This window comes from Oryza glaberrima, chromosome 6, assembly GCF_000147395.1.
Source record: "Oryza glaberrima chromosome 6, OglaRS2, whole genome shotgun sequence".
Taxonomy (NCBI): Eukaryota; Viridiplantae; Streptophyta; class Magnoliopsida; order Poales; family Poaceae; genus Oryza; species Oryza glaberrima.
Genome location: NC_068331.1, coordinates 12,019,763 through 12,038,216, shown reverse-complemented (window position 1 = coordinate 12,038,216; position 18,454 = coordinate 12,019,763). Strand labels below are relative to the sequence as shown.

General features: G+C 45.7%; 1 protein-coding gene across 1 annotated transcript in view; it reads right to left on the bottom strand.

The window, feature by feature from the left end:
• Positions 1-18,454, bottom strand: part of LOC127776911 (uncharacterized) — a 37,229-nt gene that overhangs the window by 17,936 nt on the left and 839 nt on the right. Inside the window, exons 3-6 of the mRNA XM_052303474.1 lie at positions 17,160-17,308; positions 17,025-17,084; positions 16,842-16,955; positions 16,276-16,763 (exon numbers count right to left, since the gene is read on the bottom strand). Coding sequence (XP_052159434.1) covers positions 16,276-16,763; positions 16,842-16,955; positions 17,025-17,084; positions 17,160-17,308 — 811 coding nt within the window. The remainder of the gene's footprint in view (positions 1-16,275; positions 16,764-16,841; positions 16,956-17,024; positions 17,085-17,159; positions 17,309-18,454) is intronic.

Below are 18,454 nucleotides of genomic sequence, written 5' to 3'. Positions count from 1 at the left end.
TCCCCTCTCTCTTGCGTTCAAACGGGCGGATTTGCCCCCGCAAATCTCGCCGACTCCATTGATGGCGGCCAACCTCCCGCGCCGGTTTCCTTCCCCTTTGGCCGCTCTCTCCCCCTTCCAACCCTATTTAAACCCTCCCCGCACCTCCTCCGTCCGTTTCCGCCTCTCGCCGCCCTTCCTCCTCGCCGGAATCGAGCTCGCGCCGTCGCTCTCTCTCTCCTCCGTCGCCGACGACCTCCGGCCGGCTTTCTCCGCTCGCCGGGACCGTCTCCCGCCCCGGCGTCGACTCCTCCGGCTTCGCCGCACCGCCGTCGACCCCGTCCACCCCCTCGCTGAGTTCGCCGACCGCCAGAACGCCATCGACCCCGTCGACCCGAGCCGCGCCGCCGCCTTCCTCCGCTCCGGCCACCTTTTTCATCGTCGCCGTCGACCTAGGGTGAGCCGTGCACCGCCGCCTCTTTTCCCCCTTCCCTTCCCCTCTCTCGGCCGCCGCTCCGCCGTGCCTATGGCCGCCGCCGGCGACCATAGGGGCGCGGCGCCGCCTCCCACCGGCCGCGCCGAGTGGCCGCCTTCGGGCGCTCCGAGTGGCCGCCTCATGGGGCTCGGCCGTCAGCCGCCCGCGCCCTTGGGTGCGGCTGACGCGTGGGGCCCACGGCGCCGGCCGGTGCGAGCCCGGGGGCGCCCGGTCCACCGTGGACCGTGAGGCTGCGCGTGGGCCCCACTCCCGTGGACCTGGTCCGCGCGCCCCCTCCCCTCGGCTGACGCAATAAACCCTTTTTAAATTAAAATTTAAATGAAGAAATTCGCAAATATCCATTTAAAGAGCATATAAAATTCAAATGGCCATAACTTGGCCATTTGAACTCGGAATTGGACCGTTCAAGTCTCTAATTTTTCCTTAAGAAGTCAAGAACTCATTTTTGTGCTTTGTTCCTATTTTTTTACGGAGTTTATTAGAGTAAAAGTCCTTTTCTTTTCCGTTGGTCGTGTAGACGCTGCAGCTTCGGAAGATCCGCTCTTCGTGGAGGTTGAAGCCGACGTTTGGGAAAGCAAGCAAGGCAAGTCACATCATCCTTGAACATATTGAATCCCAGTTTATAAAATTATTTTGATTTAAATTATTGCATTATCGCTTTATTTAAATTCCCGCGTTATCACTGTTTTATCTAGCCATGCCTATTTACCTTTGTTATGACCTTATTATTGTTATTGTTATTATTACCTTGTTCACCCTAGAATAAACAAAACACCAACTAGTGGACACTCTACTCATGGTACCACTAGTATGAGCTTAGGTAGATGCTTCGCCGCTTAATTAGGTAACATTAGGTGGTTTTACAACTCTAGACTTTGGGAATATTCTCATCACCTGGACACTACGGAATGGTTGGATTATTGTGGAATTGGATTCACACCTCCCCCTCTATTCAAAATCCTCAAAATGGTTTTAGGCTAGGCTTGGGGTGCCTGGTTTTGATAGTAGCACCTCGGCCATATAACGACCGGTCTTCGGGCCTCTGTTGCAAAGCACTACCGTACTTCCACATGTCTAGTGGGTAAGGCTTAGTTTGTGGCTCAGTCTGGTTATAAACAAAAGTACACGGATGAAGATGGACGAAGTCGGGGGTCGATGGGCATCTCTAGGACAAATGAAGGCTACACGAGCTGCGGCCCGGTAGTCGAGATGTCATGGCACAGGGCCGGTGTCCTGCTGCTAGGGGCTCAGTCCTGCCTACCTGTCCCGGGGGTTCCGGCCGTAGGTGGGGTTGGGTCGGTACTCTTGTCTATGGCTAGGATGGGTTGGAAACTATGTCACGTCTTCCGTCCGTATACCGTGGTGGTATGTGGCATGTGGTTACACGTGAGGAAGATGTGTCTTGTGGGTAAAGTTGTACACCTCTTATCAGAGTATAATCTATTCGAATAGCCGCGCCCTCGGTTATGGGCAAGCCGAGCAATGTACCCAAGTTAGTGTTTTAATTCTTAAAACCTGCTTAACAACTAAAATGTGGAATGGTTGGCCTGGGTTGGCTTGGGACGAGTTGGGACCCAAGGTCGGGTTGCCAGTTCGGTCTGAATCATCGTAGGCCTTGGGTTAAGGCAGGTCCGTGTGGGTTCACGGCCTTGATTAATAATCTTGTATAGCTCTAGGATCGTATTTACAAAATAGCTTTGAGCAACTAAGTGTCTTTTAATGCTGTTTACTGCAAACCCTAACCCTTTGTATTATAACCCCCCTTGTACTCCCTTGCATTTATTCTGCACTTATGGGTGTGTCTTGTTGAGTACGGTGGTTGTACTCAGTCTTGCTCAATTTTTCCCAAACCCAGAAGAGGAGTCCCTGGATGATGAAGGCTTTGGTGTTTAGCTCGTGCCTGCCATCAAGCGCCTGTGGTCGTCGCCCTAGTCTTCCGCTGTTTTTCGTTTGTCTTCTTGTGTGCTGGGCCTTCGCCGCCCATGTAATAAATTAACTACTTACGCTTCCGCTTGATAAATTCTGAAATGTATCAACTTTTGGTGTACCTTGCCTCCTGGGACAAGGAATAATACACGCACGTAAGGAACGCCCGTTGGGTTATTTCCGGTCGTGACAGGAAGGTGGTGAGGGAGAGAGAGGATTCAAATCGAATCCTGCCTCCAAGCGAGCTCGCGCGAAAGAGCGGGAGAGGTGGAGGAGTGGGGCGGCGATGAGGGTGCGCGGCACGGGCGGAGTGGGGCGCGGAGAAGGGTAGGAAACGGCGGCGGCGTGGGCGGTTTTGACGGTAGCGACGGTTGCCGGAGGTAGGAGACGACCGACAGGTGGGGCCCACCTGTCGGCGTCCCAGAGAGAGGAGGTAGGGGCGTATGGGCCGGCCCAACAAAGAGGAGGCCAAGCGCGGGAAGTATTGGGCCGATGGCCCAAGAAGAAAAAAGTGGAGGAAAAAGAAAAAGGAAAAAGGAGAGGATTTTTCCTAGGATTAAATATTGCACTGTCTCATTTTTAATTGGTTAAAATTACTTTTAAGGCTCTGAAAATTCCACTAAAAATCCTGTTAATGCATTAGGGCATGGGGAACTCAAGAAAAATTCCACCACGCTATTTCCGATTATTAATTGCATTTATTAGTTAGGGATTCAACTCTAGGTTAATTAAACAATTTCTTTGGGCAATTTATTTAACCAATTTTTTTAAAGCAAGAAAAAGGGGGAAACTGCAGGGCGTGACAAACCTACCCCCCTTAAACGGAATCTCGACCCCGAGATTCGGAAGAGCTGTCGAAGAGGTGCGAATGGGCGGCCTTCAACTCATTTTCTCTTTCCCAAGTGGCCTCTTCCTCTGAATGGTGGCTCCATTGAACTTTGCAGAATCTGATTACCTTGTTTCTGGTCCTTCTCTCGCTGGTTTCGAGGATACGGGTTGGCTTCTCCACATACGTCAGATCTTCCTAAATTTCGATGTGATCCGGACTTGCTTGTTCCTCAGGAACTCTCAAACATTTCTTCAACTGAGAGATGTGGAACACATTATGGATGCCAAGCATGTTGGAGGGAAGCACAAGCTGGTAAGCAACTTCACCTCTACGTTCCAAGATCCGGTATGGTCCCACAAAGCGTGGTGCCAACTTTCCTTTGGTTTAGAAGTGGTGTACTCCCCTGAGTGGAGTGACACGAAGGTACACATAGTCCCCTGCTTCGAAAGCGAGCTCCCTTCGGTGGTTGTCTGCATAGCTTTTCTGTCGAGATTGCGCGATTCTCAATCTTTCGCTAACAGCTCTGACTTTCTCTTCTGCCTCATTTAAAACTTCTGTACCAAATAATTGGCGTTCCCCTGTCTGATCCCAGAAGAGTGGAGTGTGACACCTCCATCCATACAGTGCTTCAAGCGGTGCCATTTGCAGACTAGCCTGGTAACTGTTATTGTAGGAGAACTCGGCATACGGCAAGCTTTTGTCCCATGCTCCACCAAAGTCAAGCACACAAGCTCTTAACATATCCTCCAGTATTTGATTGACTCGCTCGGTCTAGCCATCAGTTTGTGGATGATAGACTGTGCTGAAGTTCAGACGGGTTCCCAATTCTTCCTGCAATTTCCGCCAGAACTTTGAAGTGAATTGGCTTCCTCGATCAGATACGATCTTCTTGGGTACCCCATGTAAACACATGATTCTTGCCAAATAAAGCTCTGCTAACTTCTTCCCTGGGTAGGTAGTATGCACCGGAATGAAGTGAGCCACTTTGGTGAGCCGATCAACGACTACCCAAATAGAATCGTGCCCCGATGACGTCCTGGGCAAACCCGTAATGAAATCCATTCCGATTTCTTCCCATTTCCATTCTGGAATCTGAAGTGGCTCAAGCAAACCTGTTGGCCTTTGGTGTTCTGCCTTCACACGCTGGCAGACGTCACAGAGTGCGACGAATTCAGCTATTTCCCTTCTCATGCTGACCCACCAGAATTTTTCTTTGAGGTCTTGGTACATTTTGGTACTGCCAGGATGAATGGAATACTGAGTTTGATGAGCTTCTGTCAGTATCAGGTCTTTTAACTCCTTGTTTTCAGGTACACACCATCTTTCTCCCATCCAGATTGTTCCTTTGTCATGACCGGAAATAACCCAACGGGCGTTCCTTACGTGCGTGTATTATTCCTTGTCCCAGGAGGCAAGGTACACCAAAAGTTGATACATTTCAGAGTTTATCAAGCGGAAGCGTAAATAATTAATTTAATACATGGGCGGCGAAGGCCCAGCACACACAAAGACAAACGGGAAACAGCGGAAGACTAGGGCGACGACCACAGGCGCTTGACGGCAGGCACGAGCTAGACACCAAAGCCTTCATCTTCCAGGGACTCCTCTTCTGGGTTTGGGAAAAATTGAGCAAGACTGAGTACAACCACCGTACTCAACAAGACACACCCATAAGTGCAGAATAAATGCAAGGGAGTACAAGGGGGGTTATAATACAAAGGGTTAGGGTTTGCAGTAAACAGCATTAAAAGACACTTAGTTGCTCAAAGCTATTTTGTAAATACAATCCTAGAGCTATACAATATTATTAATCAAGGCCGTGAACCCACACGAACCTGTTTTAACCCAAGGCCTACGATGATTCAGACCGAACTGGCAACCCGACCCTGGGTCCCAGCTCATCCCAAGCCGACCCAGGCCAACCATTCTACATTTTTTTTGTTAAATAGGTTTTAAGAATTAACACACTAACTTGGGTACATTGCTCAGCTTGCCCATAACCGAGGGCGCGGCTATTCGAATAGGTTATACTCTGATCAGAGGTGTACATCTTTACCCACAAGACACATCTTTCTCACGTGTAACCATGTGCCACATACCACCATGGTATACGGACGGAAGACGTGACATAGTTTCCAACCCATCCTAGCCATAGACAAGAGTACCGACCCAACCCCACCTACGGCCGGAACCCCCGGGACAGGTAGGCAGGACTGAGCCCCTAGCAGCAGGACACCGGCCCTGTGCCATGACATCTCAACTACCGGGCCGCAGCTCGTGTAGCCTTCATTTGCCCTAGAGATGTCCATCGACCCCTTACTTCGTCCATCTCCATCCGTGTACTTTTGTTTATAACCAGACTGAGTCACAAACTAAGCCTTACCCACTAGACATGTGGAAGTACGGTAGTGCTTTGCAATAGAGGCCCGAAGACCGGTCCTTATATGGCCGAGGTGCTACTATCAAAAGCATGCACCCCGAGCCCAGCCTAAAACCATTTTGAGGGTTTTGAATAGTGAGGGAGGTGTGAATCCAATTCCACAATAATCCAACCATTCCATAGTGTCCAGGTGATATAAATATTCCCAAAGTCTAGAGTTGTAAAACCACCTAATGTTGCCTAATTAACCAGCGAAGCATCTACCTAAATTCATACTAGTGGTACCATGAGTAGAGTGTCCACTAGTTGGGGTTTTGTTTATTCTAGGGTGATCAAGGTAATAATAACAATAGCAATACTAATAAGGTCATAACAAAGGTAAATAGGCATGGCTAAATAAAACAGTGATAACGCGGGAATCTAAATAAAGCAATAATGCAATAATTTAAATCAAAATAATTTTATAAAATGGGATTCAATTTGTTCAAGGATGATGTGACTTGCCTTGCTCGCTTTCCCAAACGTCAGCTTCAACCTCCACGAAGAGCGGATCTTCCGAAGCTGCGGCGTCTACACGACCAACGGAAAAGAAAAGGCTTTTACTCTAATAAACTCCATATAACAAGCAGGAACAAAGCACAAAAATGGGTTCTTGACTTCTTAACGAAAAATTAGAGACTTGAACGGTCCAATTCCGAGTTCAAATGGCCAAGTTATGACCATTTGAAGTTTATATGCTCTTTAAATGAATATTTGCGAATTTCTTCATTTAAATTTTAATTTAAAAAGGGTTTATTGCGTCAGCCAAGGGGAGGGGACGCGTGGACCGGGTCCACGGGAGTGGGGCCCACGCAGCAGCCTCACGGTCCACGGTGGACCGGGTGCACCCGGGCTCACACCGGCCGGCGCCGTGGGCCCCACACGTAAGCCGCACCCGAGGGCGCGGGCGGCTGACGGCCGGGCCCCACGCGGCAGCCACTCGGCGCGCCCGAGGGCGGCCATGCCGGCGCGGTCGGCGGGAGGCGGCGCACCCGCGCCCCGATGGTCGCCGCCGGTACCATCCGAATCGGCACCCCTTGACGGCAGCGACGAAACCAACCTCAATAAGACGGCTCCATCTAGGAAGATCTTCAGCTCTGGTGTGGGAGAAAAGAGAGCAAGACTGAGTACTACTCACTGTACTCAGCAAGTCATACCGGAAGAGGAGGTATGATGCAGGATATAACCAAAGGAGGCTAGGGGTTCATTTGCAATAAAGCAGGCATTTAAAAGCAGTAGTTGAAAGTAGTAAAACAGTTGTAGTAATTAAGCAATATTAACCAATCACTGTCCAACGCTACACCACGTTGCAAAAGGCCCAACCAACCACCTGAACTACACCAGTTCATTAAGCTAAACTAGGGGTGAGACTAATCATGGTGAATCTGGTTGATCGCCCATAACCGCGGGCACGGCTATTCGAATAGTTTTACTCTGGCCAGAGGTGTACAACTGTACCCACAAGACACGATTCCACACATGTCGCCATGCCCCGAAGTATCACCATGATACTGCAAAGGGGGAAATCGTGACAAGACCCTCCGCATAACCCTCCCCTAACCATCCACACCACGCTAAGGTTTCACCCCCACCCTGTTAACAACCAAATTTGGTAATATCAGCATCGGAAAAGAAGATTAGATCGAAGCGGAATCGAAGACGAAGATCCTTGTGGAAACAGAGCAAGAATCGGCTGCAATCCGAATCGGCTACGGTCAAGATCGGCAGAGTTCGAGTCGGACAGCCGATTCCAAGAATACGACTCGGTGTACATCATCGGGTTGAGTTGGTATGCTTCAAGATGATTGCCACGCATGGATAGAGTCCTGAGAAGGCAATTGTATATATTAATTAGGATATTTTATATAATTTCCTTAGAGATATGTTTGGGCAAAAGTCTGCTGCAAAGACTTATAGTATCTTAGGGTTTGTTAGAGATAATAGTCGTATTCGGTATGGACATATCTTGTAATTCTCGGGTATAAATAGACCCTGAGCCCTATGTAAAAAATAACAGACACGTTCAATATAATTTCGGCGCATCACCACCCTTTTTGCTTTAGTTTTATTTCGACGAGTTCTTGCTTTCGGGTTGAGCTGCATCGGTTCCGATGTTCAACAAGAGGTAAAACTTGTTATGGCGACTTGCGTTCTCGGGATTAGTGCTTCCATCTTCATGATACTCTAATCTTGTTTATGTAATTCGTCAAGTTATCATATATCTTATATAATCTTCGGTAATATCGTCATCTAACCTACAATCGGCTAACATCTGTTAGTAGAAGGCGGCCGATTAGGTTAAATAGCGACGTTAGCTTGGATTGTATAAGATATCTACCACTCTAAGAAAATCCAGCGGCTTGATTGTCTAGATATTGTTCTTCTTTTCATACTTAATGCTGCATCAGTTGAGTTTGATCTATTAAGTCGTGCTTAGAATATCAATCTCTAGCCTGCTTCCTGGTTGCCGATTAGGGTAGAATCGGGGTTTCCGCCGATCTTATCTGATTTAACTACAGTTATCTTATATGCTTAATTGACATGATTAAATCTGCCCTTTATATTAAGATCTTGTTGCATTTAAGTATATTATGCTTCTGTTTGATATATTTTACTTGCTTTAATATCTTAATATAGAGTGGTATCGGAGTATTAGCCGATACATGCTAGATATATCTAATCGGCTATGCTATGAACATATATAGTTCTGTTGTTATTTTATATTTCGATCTAAGTGATTTATACTGTCTCGGCATGGCGACCGATCTATCCCAATCACTTGATTTAAGTATATGTCGACATAAGGGTTGTATATTGTTAACATCTACAGGCGATCGAGTAGATTTAGTTCTTCCTTATTTATTCATGACTGCCGATCGATGTACATATGACATCGGCCTAAACTAAATGATATGTCATCGGCACCCAGCCGATCGGCTATCATTTATAGGATTAATTGCGGTTTCTTTGTCTTCATTTCTTGTTGATTGCAGAATCAAATCAACTGGCACGCTCATACATCCGAAGGCCTCGTGTTTTCTGTCAACACTCTTTTGGCAGGCCCGGTGGGACCTGCATTGGAGCTAAGCAGATCTCCCAGGCCTCGTGTTTTCTGTCAACACGCTTTTGGCACGCCCGGTGGGACCAATTAGAAGTCAGAAAGCAGTTTTCCTCATGGCCGAGAAACCGCCACCATCGTCGTCCTCGGCTAGCCCAAGTTCTGTTAAAGAAAAGATTCAGAAGTTAGGCTTGCCTGACATCAATGAAGGGAATATCGTGACCATTGACCCAGAAAAGTTCACACCCGACCAGAAAAAAGAGTTCAAGGCGATGATGCAACAAGCACGAGATCAATTCTTAAACTCGTTCATGCGGACTCGCAAGGGAACGCTTGTTCAGAAGTACAAGATAAAAGTGGTTGCTGATGATACTGAGACCAGTTCTTCTAAGGAGGGAAAAAGAAACAAGCTCCAGATAGCTCGGCTCAACCGAGTGACAAAGGTGCTACAGATGGATCGGCTCAGGAGAATCAGGGTAACCACTCTCAAGGAGCACATGGAGTTCAAGGTGATGGCACTTAGGGACCAAAGGGAGGAAATCTTAAACAAGATGGCAGTGCGTCACAGGAATTTTTCAGTAATTTTCAAGACCGGGTTGACTATGCTGTGCACAATTCTTTAATCAATCAATCTGGGGTATTAGTTAATACCTTGTCAAACATGATGAAGTCGATAGCCGATGGTTTAATAGCCGAACATCAGGCTGCAGGCCCAGTTTATTTGCCAGGAGGTACCTTTCCAAACTATCGGCCTTTGGTCACCGATATTCATCCACCGGTTCAAGCGGTTCCTCCCATTGCATCATCAGCCCAGCCGACGGCGCCAGTACCGATTCCCCCACCTGCTCCGTCAACGCCGGCACTGGGCCAGCTAGTTAATCCTCGGCTGTTGATGAGAGAGCAGCCACAGCATAGTGGGCAAGTTGCGAATCGGCTAACGCAAGATCAAGTTGCTGCTATGTTTCTACCACCTCAATCTACTGTTGATCTAGTCCAACAGCAGCCGATTCAACAAACACCCCCAATCCAATAGGTTGTACAACCAATTCAGCAACAGGTTGTGCAGACAGTTCAACAGACACCACCTAGGCAGCAGGTTGTACAACCGATTCAGCAAACGTCGTCAAGACAGCAAACCACCCAACCGATTCACCAGCAAGGCTTGCTGAATCCATCGGCTGGGCAACATGCTCTGAATCAGGTTATTCCAGAGCATTTGGTCCATCATGTGCAGCCGGACCATACGGTAATACCTCAGATTGTCCCTGAGCACTTGGTGCAAAATATTCAACCAAACTACCAGAATTACCAGGGGGGCAATTTAAATTATCAATATCAACCTCCTTCCCCGCAAGCCCAATATCAGCAAGGGGGGTTAATTCAGCCTCAGTACAATCAATACGAGCCCATGCAGCAACAATCGCAAGGAGCAGCTCAGCAACGACCGTGGGCCGATGTGATTGCTGACGTGATGAGGGAACAGTTCAGGCTTAAACCGAAAGATACTGGGAGTTTATACCGACAACCGTATCATGAATGGTTTGAAAGAGTCCCTCTCCCTAACCGGTTCAAAGTTCCAGATTTTTCAAAGTTCTCAGGGCAAGATAGTACATCGACTTATGAGCATATTAGCCGACTTTTAGCTCAGTGTGGTGAAGCATCGACTGTAGATGCCTTGAGGGTTAGATTGTTTCAGTTGTCTTTGGCTGGATTGGCTTTTACTTGGTTTTCCGCTTTACCGTGTGGATCGATTAACAGCTGGGCCGATCTGGAGAAGCAGTTTCATAGCTATTTCTATAGTGGGGTATATGAGATGAAGTTGTCCGATTTGACAGCAATCAAGCAAAGGCATGACGAGCCCGTGCATGAATATATTCAGAGGTTCAGAGAGATGAGGAATAAGTGCTTCAGCTTGAGTTTAACTGACGCCCAGTTAGCCGATTTGGCTTTTCAGGGTATGATTGCTCCGATCAAGGAGAAATTCTCATCTGAGGACTTTGAAAGCTTATCGCATCTTACACAAAAGGTAACTTTGCACGAGCAGAGGTTTGCTGAAGCTAGGAGGAATTCTAGGAAGGTTAATCACGTCTGTTCTTATATGTGTGGATCGAATGATGAGGATAATGATGACCCTGAAATAGCTGCAGCCGAATGGGTAAGGAGCAAAAAGGTTATACCATGCTAATGGGTGAAAAATTCTGGAAAAGAGGAGAGGTATGATTTTGACATTACCAAAGCTGACAAGATTTTTGATCTGTTACTCCGAGAAAAGCAGATTCAACTCCCTACTGGTCATACTATTCCATCGGCTGAGGAATTAGGCAAGAAAAGATATTGCAAATGGCACAATTCTAGATCTCATTCTACTAACGATTGCAAGGTTTTCAAACAACAGATTCAGGTAGCCATTAAGGGAGGCAAGATTAAGTTTGATGATTCCAAGAGGCCGATGAAGGTTGATGGTAATCCTTTTCCTGTTAACATGGTGCACACGGTTCGCCAAACTGCCGATGCGGGACATACGAGAGGTTTTCAGGTGAATTCGGCTAAAATTATAAACAAGTATCAAAGGAAATATGACAAGCAACAGGAGAGGCGTTATGAAGAGGATAATGGTGGTTTTGATCCTCATTGGGGCTGTGAGTTCTTCAGATTCTGCTGGAATGAGGGTATGAGGCTACCATCTATCGAGGATTGTCCTGAATGCGGTGGTGTTACAAGGGGTTCAAGCCGGTCATATATTAAAGGCAATCGACTGAAACATGCAAGGGTTCCTCTTCATCAAAGATTGGGCCCGGTAAATCAGGATCATGACCCGGAGGATGACGAGGATAGGAAAATTCAGTGGTGTCCAGCTGGTATTTTTACAAAGAATCAGAAAAGAAGGGTTCAAAGATTGAGAAACCGGGAACGTTTTCAGGAAGTCGAGGAGGAAATCAATCATCGGCTAAAGAAAATAAAGCCGAAGCAGGAATGGCGTGTAAAGAAACAAGCTACTGTAGCCGATGATGTTGCAGCCGACGAGGCAAAAAGGTTAGCAAAAGGGAAAAGTGTTGTAACAGCGTTTGTTAACATGGTTTTTACCTTGCCAGCCGAATTTGGGATCGACCAGGCCGATGTTGGTGAAATAGAAGAAGAATCAGCCAAGTTGGTTCTATCGCCAGAATAAGCAGTCTTTGAAAAACCTGAGGGTACAGAGAACCAGCATCTTAAACCATTGTATATAGATGGCTATGTTAATGGGAAGCCGATGTCTAAGATGATGGTCGATGGTGGAGTTGCAGTAAATTTTATGCCTTATGCTACGTTCAGGAAGTTGGGCAGAAACGCCGAAGATCTCATCAAAACAAACATGGTGCTCAAAGACTTTGGTGGCAATCCATCAGAAACCAAGGGTGTTCTAAATGTGGAGTTGACAGTCCGCAGTAAGACTTCCTACTACGTTTTTTGTCATCGATGGGAAGGATTCTTACAGTTTGTTGCTTGAAAGGGATTGGATTCATGCCAATTGTTGCATTCCTTCAACCATGCATCAGTGCTTGATTCAATGGCAAGGCGACAAGATAGAAATCGTGCCAGCCGACAGGTCAGTCAATGTTGCTAGTGCTGATTTAGCTCTTTGGGAGATGGACGGCCTTGATTGTTTATTCGGCAAGGTTTGGGGTGGAGATTTTCTAAAAGTGTCCGATTCCGATATATAGCCGATGGAAGATAGAGAACCCAAGTTACTACTTTGAGGGCGTCGTGGAGGGTTCAAACGTCTACAGCAAGAACACGGTAGATGATCTCGATGATAAACAAGGACAGGGTTTTATGTCGGCCGATGAATTGGAAGAAATAGATATAGGTCCAGGCGATCGGCCAAGACCGACATTTATTAGTAAGAATTTACCTGCAGAATTTAGAACCAAGTTGATAGAGCTGTTGAAAGAATTCAGAGATTGCTTCGCTTGGGAGTATTATGAGATGCCAGGACTCAGCCGATCAATCGTTGAACATTGGCTACCTCTTAAACCGGGGGTTAGACCGCACCAGCAGCCTCCGAGAAGATGCAAAGCCGATATGCTCGAACCTATCAAGGCTGAGATTAAGCGTTTATAAGATGCTGGTTTTATTCGTCCTTTCTGATACGCCGAATGGGTTTCTAGCATAGGTCCGGTTATCAAGAAAAACGGCAAGGTCAGGGTATGCATTGATTTCCGATATTTGAATAAAGCTACCCCAAAGGACGAATATCCAATGCCAGTAGCCGATCAACTAGTTGATGCTGCTTCGGGACATAAGATTTTGAGTTTTATGGATGGAAACGCAGGATATAATCAGATCTTCATGGCTGAGGAAGATATTCATAAAACAGCTTTTAGGTGTCCTGGTGTAATCGGCTTATTTGAATGGGTTGTGATGACTTTCGGCTTAAAGAGTACCGGAGCTACTTATCAACGAGCTATGAATTACATTTACCATGATCTAATCGGCTGGTTGGTTGAAGTCTATTTTGATGATGTGGTTGTTAAGTCTAAAGAAATAGAGGACCACATAGCCGATTTGAGAAAGGTTTTTGAGAGGACCAGGAAGTATGGCTTGAAGATGAATCCGACAAAGTGTGCTTTTGGTGTATCGGCTGGCCAGTTCTTGGGATTTCTTGTTCATGAGAGGGGGATTGAAATAACTCAGAGAAGTATCAATGCAATCAAGAAGATTAAACCTCCAGAGGACAAGACAGAATTGCAGGAGATGATCGGCAAAATTAATTTTGTTCGAAGGTTTATTTCTAATTTGTCTAGAAGGTTAGAACCTTTTACACCATTATTGAGATTGAAGGCCGATCAGAAGTTTACTTGGGTGGCAGAACAACAGAAGGCTTTGGATAGTATTAAGGAATATTTGAGTTTCCCTCCAGTTTTGATTCCTCCACATAAAGGAATACCTTTTCGGTTATATTTATCGGCCGGCGATAAGTCAATCGGCTCGGTCTTGATTCAGGAACTCGAGGGAAAAGAGAGGGTTGTGTTCTATTTGAGTCGTCGGCTCTTGGATGCAGAGACTAGATATTCCCCTGTGGAGAAGTTATGCTTGTGTTTATATTTTTCATGTACAAGATTGAGGCATTATCTACTGTCCAACGAGTGTACTGTCATTTGCAAGGCCGATGTCGTCAAATACATGTTATCGGCTCCAATTTTAAAAGGAAGGGTTGGAAAGTGGATATTCTCTTTAACTGAGTTTGATCTTCGGTATGAGTCGCCGAAGGCAATTAAAGGACAAGCTATAGCCGATTTTATTGTGGAACATCGTGATGATTCAATCGGCTCAGTTGAGGTTGTGCCATGGACTTTATTCTTCGATGGGTCAGTCTGTACTCATGGTTGTGGCATCGGGGCTTGGTTATAATCTCCCCTCGGGGGGCATGCTTTGAGTTTGCCTATACTATTACACCTTATGCAACTAATAATCAAGCAGGGTATGAGGCAGTTCTTAAGGGTTGCTGCTACTCCAAGAAGTTGAAGCCGATACTATTGAAATCATGGGGGATTCTTTGTTGGTGATCAGTCAATTGGCAGGAGAATATGAGTGCAAGAATGATATGTTGCTAGTTTATAATGAGAAGTGCCAAGAACTGATGAAGAAGTTTCGGCTAGTAACTTTGAAGCATGTGTCTCGAGAGCAGAATATTGAAGCTAATGATTTAGCCCAAGGGTCATCGGGATATAAGCCGATGATCAAAGATGTTCAGATTGAAGTCGCTGCCATAATAGCCGATGATTGGAGATATGATGTCTATCGGTATTTACGGGATCCATCTCAGTCGGCTTCTCGGAAGTTAAGATATAAAGCATTGAAGTATACATTGTTGGATGATGAGCTTTATTATCAGACGATTGATGGGGTGTTGCTTAAATGTTTGAGTATCGATCAGGCAAAAGTTGCAATCGGTGAAGTTCATGAAGGGATATGTGGTACTCATCAGTCGGCTCATAAAATGAAGTGGCTGCTTCGACGTGCTGGATATTTTTAGCCGACAATGCTGGAGGATTGTTTCAGATATTATAAAGGTTGTCAAGATTGTCAGAAATTTGGAGCAATCCAGAGAGCGCTAGCATCGGCTATGAATCCTACTATTAAACCATGGCCGTTTAGAGGTTGGGGAATTGATATGATCGGTATGATTAATCCACCGTCGAGTAAAGGACATAAGTTTATATTGGTGGCAACCGATTATTTTACCAAGTGGGTAGAGGCGATTCCTTTGAAGAAAGTTGATTCTGGGGATGCTATACAGTTTGTTCAAGAGCATATAATTTACCGATTTGGTATTCCTCAAACCATTACAACAGATCAAGGTTCAACCTTTGTGTCCGATGAGTTTGTTCAGTTTGCCGATAGCATGGGAATCAAATTGTTGAATTCTTCACCATATTATGCACAAGCTAATGGGCAGGCTGAGGCATCTAATAAGAGCTTGATCAAGTTGATTAAGAGGAAGATTTATGATTATCCTCGGCAATGGCATACTCGTTTAGCCGAAGCATTGTGGTCTTATCGGATGGCTTGTCATGGGTCGATACAGTTTCCTCCTTATAAACTTGTTTATAGACATGAAGCTGTTTTTCCATGGGAAGTTAGAATCGGCTCTAGGAGAACGGAATTGCAAAATGATTTAACAGCCGATGAATATTACAACCTTATGGCCGATGAGAGGGAGGATCTGGTTCAATCACGGTTACGAGCCCTTGCAAAGGTTACCAAGGATAAGGAGCGAGTTGCCCGGCATTATAATAAGAAAGTAGTACCCAAAGATTTTTCGGAAGGTGAACTTGTGTGGAAGTTGATTTTGCCGATTGGGACTCGGGATAGCAAATTCGGCAAGTGTTCGCCGAATTGGGAAGGACCGTTCCAAATTCATAAAGTGGTATCTAAGGGAGCTTACATGTTGCAAGGACTCGATGGCGAAGTTTATGGCAGAGCGCTAAATGGCAAATACTTGAAGAAATATTACCCAAGTGTTTGGGTTAATGAGTGATCAGCTGATGTTGCCGATGCATGATAGTCGATGTGTTTACATCGCCTTGAGATGGCCGATATGGTTATATCGCCCTTAGTTCTTTGTATATTGTAATCGGTTGTGGTTTGCCGATGTACAATGGCCGATATTGTTATATCGCCCTTAGTTCTTTGTATATTGTAATCGGTTGTGGTTTGCCGGTGTACAATGGCCGATATTGTTATATCGCCCTTAGTTCTTTTTATAATTTTATCAATGCTTTTTGACATTGTAAAATTAGGGGGGCATATATATACAAATAATGGAAATTTTTGAGCAAAAGTTATATTAATCGGCACAAAAGAATATCTCTAAAGTCTATTACACAGCAAGTCATTGAGACAAGTATCGCTGGATAGCCGAAATAGCCCTTTGTCTAATTTGTTCTACTTCCTCAATAGCTTGGGCATCTTGAGCATCGGTTCCAGGGATGACTCTCAGAGACTTGGTCAAATCCGCAACATTTTTGATAGCCGATTTGAGTCTGGCTTTTTGATCTTCGATAAACTTCGGGAGATCGGCTAACTTTTTGTGCTCCATATCCAGCTCGGCGTTGCATTCTTGAAGTTGTGCCATGAGGTCAATCTTATGAGCTTCAAGCCGATCGATATTTGACTTGATTGGGCCCTCAGACAGCTGATCAAGCTTGGATTTCTCTACATGCACAAGCTGCCGATTGTGCTGGATTGTAGCTTCAATGTCTTTGCGCTCCCGGCGATCGGCTAATCTCTGCCTGGCCTTCTCCAGCTTGAATTGGTGTTGCTCAAGGTAGACAGCTGGAGTAAGGACATCGGCTAGTTCATCCGGGAGTAGAGCTTGGATATATGTGAACCTTGCCCGGATCGAGCCACAGTTGGTCACCAAGTTGTCTAGTGATGCTTCTAGCCGATGAGAGATATCCTCAAGCGTTTTCTTCACATCATCCGACAGAGGGGCTATGGCTTTACTGGTGGTGTCTTCCTCTGTTTCATCGAGATAATCCTTGATGTCGAAAGAAAACAGATTGGCTAAGACCTGTAAGAGATAGTGTTATGGATGGTTAAGGATCAAAACATTATTGGCCGATCTTGAATTTGTGAGAACAAAACTTACTGGAATGGTAGGAGCAGCTGGTTGTTCTTCCTCCTCGACATTATGACTGTCTGCAGCCGATGGAGTACGGTTGCCTGATTCTAGCTGCACAGGAGGTGAAGGAGGAGGAGGAGGCTGTAAAAAAGACAAATGTTAGACATAATCGGCCTAGATTAGTTAATAAGATAACTAAGAATATCTTACTGATGGAGCCGGTTTGAGAGTTGGTGCTGCCGATTTCTTTCTCACGGCAGTTTTCTTCTTCTAAGAATTATACATCTATGAGTAATCGACTGAAAGGTGAAGTAATTACAGAGGAAATTGAAGAGAGATGCTTACTCTCGAAAAATGAGCTGGGGCAGAAGGAGTTGGAGGAGTCTGCTTGGGTGAAGCCGATGGTGTTTTTTCTGTATCGCTTATTTCGGCTGCAGCTTGATCAATGTCTTCTTCAATCTCTTCCTCATCTAGCGCTTGTTCGATAGATGGATCTAGAGCATGCAGATCATCAACTGGCTTGGTTTTCTTTGACTTGGTTTTCTTATTGAGGGCCGGGGCTGATGTGTCCACAGCCGATGATCTGGTTTTCCTTTTCTTGCCTGCATCGGCTGGTTCCCTGATTAAGCCTTGGAGAAGAGCCGAAGTCTTGGGGGCATCATAGCCGATGAATGGAGGGGATGGTCCACCTCCATTTGGAATTAGTCCTGGGGCATATTTGATATCTTTGCCACTATTGCTCTGGTGTAGGGGGGGGGGAGATTCTGTTGTCTATAAAACAGAGGATTAGATTAATCAAGTGATGGATCGGCTGATAATTGTTCAAATATGATTAATAAATAAAGATATACCTGAGGGACAACATCTGGAAATAGGCCTGTCATATAAATTGAAGTCGGTTGATGGAATAGATGTAGCTTCCATTCACCCCACCATCTGTCGAAGTTTCTACTCCTGAATCTTGCCAACTCTATGTTTTCAATGCTGCCCAATGGAGGTCCTTGAAGATTAAGCAGCCGATTCATCATTAAGGTAGATGAGATTTCCCCTCGGCATTGGATCTTATCGGCAAAGAATAAGCCGATTGGAAGTTGGCCCATTCCAAACTGCCTAGCGGAGCTCATTGGATGATAAAATTCATAGGAGACTTGGACGTTTCTTCCTTGATGAATGCCGACAGGAAGGACACATGTGCTGATTGCAGTTGAGTAGATTTCTCTGGGTTTCTGGTATCTGTCATGGTTGATGTTTTCAAATCTAAAGTCCAAAGGATTTTCTAGAAGTGTTGAATCTTCATAGAGGAACCAGACTCGAGCTTCTTTTTGGAATCCTTCATAAAAGCTGCAAAACCAATCTTTGAGCAGTTCGGCTGATAGCTTTGCTCCTGCATCGGTTGGTGTGGAGGCATATTCTCCGAAGGATGTGCATCTCCGATGAGTGCGTTCTTCTCCATCACTGTCTTCAATCGGCTCCAGTCTTGGGAATTCAGCTTCTGTTACAGATGGCTGATTGACAAACTTCATGACTACCAAATTCAACCAAGATTGCAGTAGCCACCATGGTCCACCCGCTCCGACTATTGAGCCGACGACTAACTTAGCCGATGCGTTATTTAGCATTTGGTATAAGTAGCCGAGGAG